This window comes from Acanthopagrus latus, chromosome 7 (assembly GCF_904848185.1).
Source record: "Acanthopagrus latus isolate v.2019 chromosome 7, fAcaLat1.1, whole genome shotgun sequence".
Taxonomy (NCBI): Eukaryota; Metazoa; Chordata; class Actinopteri; order Spariformes; family Sparidae; genus Acanthopagrus; species Acanthopagrus latus.
This window is the reverse complement of record NC_051045.1, coordinates 19456958-19466879: the sequence shown is the minus strand read 5'-3', so window position 1 is coordinate 19466879 and position 9922 is coordinate 19456958. Positions and strand designations below refer to the sequence as shown.

The following is a 9922-nucleotide window of genomic DNA, read 5'->3' as shown; positions in this document are numbered from 1 at the left end:
GCTTTTGACAATTGGTTCTAACTTTGTATTTTTCACATATAAAAATGTGAATATATGTGCTGTAACAAACTGTACTATTCTGATAGCTCTAAATGTACGTAAACATGTTCACTTACATGAAACGATCTCAATAGGTACAAAGGCTAAGCAGAATTAACTGCGTGTGGGTTTGCCTTGATGCTATTAAATCACAAATATCATTGGAAATATGTTACATTTAGATATTTTACTTGGAATGTATTTGAACTCAAATGTTGAGTACAACAAAATACATTCAAGGCACATGTTCTCAGAAATAAGACCCTCCAAAGATTGCAAAGTGCAAGATAACTTCTACTCAATACAGAATTTAGTTCTAGCGTTTATAATGAAGAGCACTGTTAAAACTGGCTGAAAAAATGTCAAATTATTAGCATTGCATTTCCAAAATGTCTGAGGCACATGAGGTCTTATGTGTATGTATCCACATATTTACCTGAAGCCTCTACTGGCTCAGTGTTTTGGTATAATCCTGAATGATACCTTGGAAGTACTGCTTTGTGTTTTTGTGGGGTTGAAATATGATGATGTAACATTTTGGGAGGAAGTACCACAACAGAAAGGAGTAGAGACTGGAGAGTACTGCCAGAGCGTTAAGAGTTTGGATGTACTTTCCACGGTAAAGCATGGCTGCAGTGGCAAAGATGATCCAGGTGAGGATCAGCAGGAGCAGGCAGAAGGTTATTGCTTTGGCCTCATTGTAATTTTTTGGGAGATCTTTTCCCATGTAGGAGAAAATGAAGCAAAGAGAGCACAAAGATAACAGTAAAATCACAGAACCAGAAAATGCTCCAAGATTAAGACTACAACTTAGTATTATTTTGTCTGGGTACCAAACAGTTTCATTGTAGGGCTTGGGTGGATCAAAAGAATAGCTAATAAGAAGTAAGAGCGCCTGAGTGCCAAATGCCACAGTAATGACCAGCCATTTTCCGTGATATTTCAACCACCATGTTTGGAGCTCGGGGAATTTGGCAGCTATTTTGAAAATGCAAACAATTTGAAAGGAGCGAACAACAAAACATGCCAGACAAACATTGTAGAACAAAAGAAACGGCAAGAACCTTAAGACACAAAAGGAAGCTGTTGGCTTATCAAAGTAAAAGAAAACACTAATGCTACACAGACTGAGGCAGCCTAAAATTAAGAAGCACATTGGTCCCCCAGCAGATCTGACAATAGGTGTGTTGTAGTTGATGGCAAAGAGAACAGACATGGCTGCTGTGAGACCCACCAAGACCCAGGCCAACACCATGATCACTATAGCTCCACTGTCTGTGAATGGGATGTACTCCACCACCCGCAGATTGCATGATGTGCTTCCTTCTGCAGACCACTCTGTCTCCTTACATTTGAAGCATTTGTAGGGATCCTCTGTTTTACACAAAAAAGGAAAAGAATGTCAATATATGAGGAGAAGAAAAAAATTAGTCAAAGTGTAAGTTAAGGTCAACTTTTGGAAAGTCCTTGGTGTAAAGAAAGAGCAAGATTTTATGTCTGATTTGCCACAATCGTTAATAGTAAAACTACCCTGGAAGTAACTGTAATGAATCTAAGACTGTATTGCTGATTGACAGGAAATATGTTTATTTTACTGTTGAAGATGAGTGAACCCATAAAAACACAATTCATTGAAGGCCCTTTTATAATTAAAATTCACCTGTACTGTTGATATAAGTTCCATTCAGACAAATTTCACAAGTGAAGCAGCATTTGTGGATTCCATCATACTTTTTTGCATGTCCTACCGGACACTCAGGGGAACACACTGAAGTAGGCACCTGAACAAGACAATTATTTAGCAACAAATCAAATACAAGTCAAGCCAAGTTAATACTGTGATGGGTGGAGACAAACAATGGTGAAGTATCAGTTACAGGGCATATCCAGCATTTAAACAGTTGAAAGATTTTTTTGTAAAATTAGATATTGAGTGTTACCTTTAGACATCCCTGCAGATTGCACAATGGCCTATTGGTAGTGTAAGATGCTTTGTGGACACAATGGCATTTAATTATGATAGGGATCAATAATGCTATTATGACAATTAAAAGATATTTTCACACACACACACACACACACACACACACACACACACACACACACACACACACACACACACACACACACACACACACACACACACACACACACACACACACACACACACTCTCAACTTCCCAGCTCCCTTTGGGTGCCCTTCCCCATCTCAGTGCTCTGTTGGATTGCGCCTGACAAACTTTGACAGCAGGCTGTCAACTTTTTTGGAAATGGCCCCGAAAAGATAGCAGGAGTCGGAAGCAGAGAAAAGAAAGAAGATGCCCGTGCATCACTTGCAGGTAAGTCCATGTTTAATCATTCTTAAATACGGGAAATATGCTGCTCATGTGATGGTTAGCCAATGCATACACCTCGAACTAGCTGATGTTATTGCTAATGTTAGCAAAGTCAAATATTTTATTACTTAGGTGCAAGCTAAATTGAGATTTTATTGTTAAACATTATCTATACATTTTACAAGTGACTGACGCCAGCAAGCTGTTACTTTACTTTAGATATTGAGCAGTAGTTTATGGTTTATTTTGACATGACATGGTCAGTAACCCACAACCATCTTTAGGATTGTCATTCAGTAGAATTCAGCAGAATGTAGGCTACAGTCTCTCACACAAATTAAGTGAGGTGTCGGATATGCGCTTGATAATGTGAAGTCTGGAGAACTCAGACTTTTAGTGTTACTGTTACAGCTAGCTTAGTCACAGCTGAATGTGACAGAAGCTACATGAACTGTGTTCATTTTGTTTGCATTTATGGATGCAAAGGCATGGACGACATCTGCCATTGAAATAGAAAAACGTTTTTCAAAATGCTCTCTCAGTTTTAAATGTTTATATTTTTTTTCGGTACAAGATTTTTTGTTTGAATATTTTGTTTCTTTCTATACTGATCCTTTTTCTTCTTATTTCTAAATTAATGCAGGGTCTATAATGAGATATGTAGAAGGAGGAGCACGTGGCCAGACACAGACATACAGCAGAGAACCACCACCTCTGAAAGCACAAGTCCTGTCACTGAGAGTCCATCAGCAGGCACAGAGACCTGTGTGACACTGTGTGTTTACAAAGTTTATTTTCCTTTTTTGTTTTATTGTTCTTAGGTGTTACATTGTGATGCTGCTATTGTGTTATTGGTATTGAGTTATATGTTTGGTAATAAAAAGTTAAACTGGCAAAAACTAATGTTTTTTTTTCTCGGGGTGGGACGTCATAAAGGAATTATGCTTATGGCACCAAAATGGCTAGCAGCGACACTGAAGGTAAAGGTGTGAAATCGGGAGTTGGAGGGGGAAGCCATGCATTTACTGTTGAAAGCTAATGAGATAGAACAGGGAGCTGCTGCGATGGTGAATCCCTCAACTACACAATAACTCTCCCTGGCGCCCCAAAATAGCTTCTATGCCAGCCGGCACATTGCACTAATTCCAACATTTAGAGAGTCTGAAGCAGACTGGTATTTCAGCGCATTTGAATGCATAGCTTCTACATTTAAATGGTCAAAAAAAGACAAAGCTGCACTGCCGAGTAGGGGCCAGGAGCAGGTAATAGCCGGATCACTGACTGGAGATCCAGGAGGGCTGGTAGCAGCCCTGTGGCATCGGTTGGGGAAAGGTCTTGGGTGCTGGGCTGCTGAAACTTGCAATGTGGCTTCTTCTTGTATGGCCAGCAAGTGGGATGCAGGCTGGAATCCAGCATTCCTGAGGCTAACAGGCTTCAGACTTGCATGGTGGAAACCAGCTGGTTAGGAAGCAGGCTGAGATCTTAAGGTCTCTGTGACCCAGACAAGTAACAAGTTCCACAGTTTAGGCTTTGAAGACACTTCCCTGCCTTTCTGTGTTCATTACAAGATGCCTTTCAATGTAGCGGGACATGAGGGTTGATATCAATGCATATAGTTCATCTGATACAGTGTTGGCTGAGTCCATAACTACTGTTATAATTGTGCAGGAGTAAAAGGAGAACAGGAAGTGGGTCCGAGGTGGGACACATGAGGCTGGGTTGAAGCAGGTCAATTAATTTGTAGACAGTAGAAAGGGCAGGATAAGCAAAAACAGTTGAAACCAATCAGGGTGTGCCAGACAAACCGATGAGATGAAAACATCCTAGGGCGCAGATTGGAATATGGCACACTCCTTGTAGAAAGGATTACTAATTATCAAAAAACTTTTGATATCCTGTTACAAAATACCCATTATACTACAAATTTTGTAATAAGGGAAAACAACTTACTTCTCTATTCATGTACCACTGTATTTTGCTGTTGTTGATGAAGAAAGTGATTGTTGGGTCTGATTCATAAAAGCCGATCTCCTCTGCATCACCACTGTGGTTCCAGAAAACTATAGAGTATGATCCATACTTCGGGTCACCATTCTCATCAAACTGAATACTCTGGTTTAAAAGTGTAAAATTGGACTTCCTCAGCTCTGCTAGAACCTGGTGTGGGCACAAAGTTCAAATGACCTTTACTTGTGTTGTGTTTCATTAGCATCAAGAAAGGAGACAAATTAAAAGACTCATATTACATTAAAAAATATATATATTCTATACTTACCATATGTGGATACACTTTAATATTCCCATCACATCTGCCAGATCCACATTGCAAGGTGTTATGTAAGGCATGAGCAATGGCATATACAGCAGAATAAATAGTAAAAGAGAAGGATGGATTTGCTGCGATTACATCTTCTGAGCGCAGGCTACTGCAGTTGCAAACCTGATTACAAAACATATTTTGTTCTACATTAAGACAATTGTCCTGGCTTTTGGAAGCATAGATAAAATCATTGAAACCAGGTATTGTCTCAACTGGCTGAGACAACCCAATTACAGTTCCAATATTTTCGATTCCTTTTGTCTTGGGGAGCCTCTTGTTTAACGACCAGCTTTCCCCTGCTATCCACACCTTGTTTGTGATATTCAGTTGTATTGCTGACTCAATGAGAGATTCAGCAGTCTTTTCAGGGGTAAAAACAATAATGACGTATATTCTTTGTGTCTCTATCTGTTTGAATATCTGAGAGTAATTTGGATTGTCATTGAGGCCTTTGGTGTATGCCAGGCAGATCTTAGTGTCCTTAATCCTCTTTATGAACAATTCCCTTCCATCAATGCCATAATCATTATCGATGTAAAGGAAAGCAACCCAGCGCCAATTGAAGTGCTGCACAATGTTAAAAATCACTTCTATGGAGTCTGTATTGGGATGCACTGTTCGCAGAAAAGAGGGGAATTTGGCTTTTATTGAAAAGACAGAACTAGAAGATCCATAGCTGACCTGTAAATGGAGTGATAGAGAAGTTAACTTTTTCCAGTGATGATCCAGAATAAAAGCTGTTTCAAATAAAATAAATGACAATTACATTGGCCTACACCAGGGTTTTCCACAGAAAAGTTGTTAGGCTAGATGGGTGGGAAGTCGTAGAAGCAGCTTCTCACAGAAGATAGCCTCAACTGTATACACACTGCATTGCTATGTTCATATCTACAGCATTACTGCTTCATACTCATCGTCACATACACATTCCCTCCTGTTGTGTCTCTCAACTTCACATTCTAGTGAGGGTGTAGTTAAGAGATTGACATTATGCACAACACTGAGATATTCTTTTAAAGAGTATAGTATTTGTATAACACATTTTAGTGCCTTAAATATGTATGTTTTAAAAATGCTTGGGCCACACCAGCTGTTGATCTTGCAATACACTTGTGGAAACCCTGGACTGTACTATGCTGCATTGATGTAAGTCTGAAAAACTTACCATAGGAATGAGATCCACCATGAACAATGGGGCAACTGTCAGGGTGTGAGTGCTTGAAAGAGGGCCAACCACTGCAATGACTTTGGACTTGTATGGACTTGTTTGTTGCTCATGTGGTTCATGCCAAGGTTGAATCATGCCATTGAATGAGATTAAGTTTAAAATGCCTGGAAAACTCTCTGTATCAGAGCAGTGGTCAAATATTTCATAGCCCAGAGATACATTTGGCAGTAGGTTGGTAGAATTATTGATTTCCTCCATGGAGAATCTCATCAACTGAAACATTCGATAATGTGTAAGACTAAATGCTTGACTGAGGACAGAGAAAGAACAACCGGAGAAAAGGATTAGTTCTTGAGAATTTTTTTAACTTCTCTCTTGTAAATTTTGCCACAGTGCTTTAAGCACCTCTGTTTGAGAAGGCTGAAATATCACTATCATTCTTAGGACCCAACATGTTAAAAAAACATTTTATTTAATGAACAGAGACTGAAGTAAGATGTAATGTTAAACAACTCCTTTGATCATGTAGCAGTTAACTGGACCGATTTAAATGCTTTTTAAGAAACAGTTTCATTCTTTGTTTCATCTAAGGCATTGACCAAGATTAAGTTTAAAACTTACCTGGAGCAGTCGATGGCTTCTGGTCTGTCATGGTAAATAGGGGCACTGACTTGATGAATATTAAACAATCCACCGATCAAAAAATCTCCTTCTAGATGGAACTCTGAGGCTGGGACACTGCATTGAGCCAAGGCATGTAAAACGAATCCTGAGAGACACAGAAAAGCCAGGCAGTGTTTCATTGTTGCAGTTGTTCACAGATCTGATGTGGAACTGATGTGGTACAATTTGCCTTTGTCTTGTTATGAGACAGAGGTGATGGCTATATCCATCACCCAATATCATTTCCATGCATGTGGGAGTGCATGAAGTGTGACAAAAGCACTACTACAAATTGTGGGAGGAAAATTCGCAAATCCATATGCAAAAGCATCTAAACTGCTGCTGCACAGAAACCTTGTGATAACCACATACTGAGTGTAACAATCACCATGAACAAGCAAGTTTAACACTTCTATCATTAATGAATATGACAGACCTCTAAGAGGATACATAAGTTCTTTCGATACAATGGCAAATTCCCTTTAGTTTTCCAGGTCTGTGGGAGAGAAATGACGATGATAAAGGAAATATGATAGCATAGAAAATAAATATAGAATATCTATATATAAAATGTTGTGAGCGTGTTCCCTTTGCTACAAAATGTGACATACTTTCCTCTGTACCATTCCCAGGTTTCATGGACTGGCATTGATTTGGGGAAAAAAAAAATATATGCGAAAATGTCTCTAAGCACTTGACCGAAATGTAAAAGTATATTAATAATGAAAAGCATTTTAATGGTTTTAACAGTAATTATCATGGTGTAGATAATGAAAACAAAAAATGATAGGTAAATATTATTCTATCATATTGGTAAATTACAAATCAAAAGAAACTCACTATGTCAGTGATAAATTGATGCAAACTGATAAAATACTATCACAGATGAGCTTGTAAAATCATACTAGATGTGTCACAAGCAAATTTACACAAATTACTTGAAACCCAGTGTGTTTGGTTTAGGCTAAATGACCACCTCCTCTAACAAATCATTCTTGCATGATTTAATGTTAGACTGCACAGGTCATTTGACATAGGAAAATCTGCAATCAGTCAGCAGATGAAAGTGATTAATGTCCAGTGCTCTCACCAGAATTTGAATTCAGGCAACCTGCTGGTGTAAGTGCAGAACTTATCGTTCTGCATGGTAGGAAGGGATAGGCCTCCATGAGGTGAGACATACTGAAACTCACGTTAATATGCAAAGGGAATCAGCTTTTACCTTTAACCATGACTCAGCAGGTGCTAAGGCAGGTGCTGTACTTAAAGAAGATGAAAACATGAAAAAAATATTCTGAAATCTCACTAAAAATACCACTGCTAGCTGGAGCTAGCTGTCCATGAGCTTTGTATTTATGAAAAAGCACCAATCATAAACAGGTTACAAAGATGTCTTCTTCTGTCTTCTTCTCTTATCATGACAAGAACCATTAAGGGCATGTAATACCACTTCCATCTTTCAACCCTGGGAAGTTTGGGTTTTATTCTAGACACCTCATCTCCATGTGCATCTCCAATTTAATAGCTAAGAGTGAGTCCACAGGAGTGAGAGCATCATCCACTAGATGGCTATGTTCCTATAAATGGCAGGCATTCAGGCAGTCTTGTCAGAACCAAAACATACTCCCATTTCAGTAATCCATTGTACATGGCATTCCTTTAAGAGTTACTGTATCTCTCCTTTTTCTCAATTATGATTTTTATTTAAGTCATGTTGGCTTGATGGTGCTCACCACCTTGCAGTATGTTTTGTTTCCTCTCACTGGATTTTGCTTAGGTGCTTGATGAGGCTCTTTGTGGTCCCTCATTTGAGCAGTATATCTTGAGTCAGCAGATATAACTGTCATGTACGACTGCACTGCTTCTCTTTGTGACCTCTGCAAAGTAGGTTGGCAATCTTCATGTTTTTTTATGTGCATGTACCAGGTTTATTTTCGATGGCTCCAAGGTTAACTTGTACCAGACAGCAGCTAAACCAACGATTAGCAGCCTATAACTCTATGGCTTTGAGCTCTTGAGGTTTTACATACATACACCACAGGTCTTCTGACTTAAGGGTATATAATATAGGTTTCTACAATCAGGCTACTCAGAGGCAAGATATTATTATTATTTTATAATAATAATAATAATAATAATAATAATAATAATAATAATAATAATAATAATAATAATAATAATAATAATAACATTTTTGTTATTATTATTATTATTATTATTATTATTATTATTATTATACATTTAATACATTTATTTAGCTCTTTTCAAGGTTCACAAAACACTACAGGGATAGAGAGCATGATACTAAAAACAACAAGAGACATTAGTTATACATTAAAATGTGAAACTTTTGAAAAATAGCACAAAAGGCTTAATGTCCTGCATCCTAATAGCAAGCTCAACAACCCCCCCAGGGAGAATCCAAGGTAACATACTGTTCACTCTCTGCCTTTGTTTGAGTGTTTGAGTACAGTTTTAAGAAATAGCTCTGTCTAAAAGAGCTAAGACTTGGTGTGCCTGTATCACAGCGTGTTGGTGCCATCGTGTGGTAAGATCAGTCACAGCAGTCAAAAAACAGTTGAACAGAGAAAACACACACACGCACACACACATCTCATTTCACATCTTTATTTAACCACTCTTACACTGTTAATAATACACTGTTTTAATTTTATAACACCTTTAAAAACAGTCTACAAAGTACAGTGACAATCAAGCAAAAACGATAAACCTCGGTTTACAGGATAAACAGTCAAACCAAACACGAGGAGGTCTCATCCAAGGTGAGTCATTCAAGAGAGCTGAACAGAAAATGTAAAACTCAAAGAGTCAGTATAAGTCAAGTAAAAGAAATAAAAGCAGAGAGATAGAAAAATAACATGAATACAAATAAGTAAATAATTGAAAAAATAAATATAAATAAATAAAAGAATAAAAACAGTAAAGGCTGATTACAAGACAACATCACATCACAATTAAGAAGAGATTGGAAGATAATGATCAGTAAAAATAGCTCAATATAAAGAAAACAAATAAGAGCGGCAAAGGACGGTAAAGAAAAGGAAAACAACAGCTAGATGCTTGAGAAGGCTTAAATGGCAGGATTACTAAAATTGAACAGAAAATATTAAGAAAACCTGAGGCACTTCAGGTCCTCTGTCTGTCAATCCACATATTTACCTGAAGCCTCTACTGGCTCAGTGTTTTGGTATAATCCTGAATGATACCTTGGAAGTACTGCTTTGTGTTTTTGTGGGGTTGAAATATGATGATGTAACATTTTGGGAGGAAGTACCACAACAGAAAGGAGTAGAGACTGGAGAGTACTGCCAGAGCGTTAAGAGTTTGGATGTACTTTCCACGGTAAAGCATGGCTGCAGTGGCAAAGATGATCCA

The 9922-nt window shown here is 38.1% G+C and overlaps 1 protein-coding gene across 1 annotated transcript; it reads right to left on the bottom strand.

Moving 5' to 3' along the window:
* Nucleotides 1-398: 398 nt before the first annotated feature.
* Nucleotides 399-6666, bottom strand: LOC119022316 (taste receptor type 1 member 1-like). The gene is made up of 6 exons (XM_037103046.1): nt 6485-6666; nt 5861-6173; nt 4651-5376; nt 4326-4532; nt 1700-1820; nt 399-1413 (listed from the first exon to the last, which is right to left on the bottom strand). Exons 1-6 carry the CDS (start codon nt 6664-6666, stop codon nt 485-487), a joined length of 2478 nt encoding a protein of 825 aa, XP_036958941.1. The 3' UTR covers nt 399-484.
* Between the last annotated feature and the right edge of the window lie 3256 nt (nt 6667-9922).

Coding starts and splice junctions, on each gene's coding strand:
- LOC119022316 (XM_037103046.1), bottom strand. CDS start 6,666: ATGAAACACTGCCTGGCTTTTCTGTGTCTCTCAGGATTCGTTTTACAT. Junction 6,174..6,484: donor GAAGCCATCGACTGCTCCAG/GTAAGTTTTAAA, acceptor CTCTGTCCTCAG/TCAAGCATTTAGTCTTACAC. Junction 4,533..4,650: donor TTAAAGTGTATCCACATATG/GTAAGTATAGAA, acceptor TGCCCACACCAG/GTTCTAGCAGAGCTGAGGAA.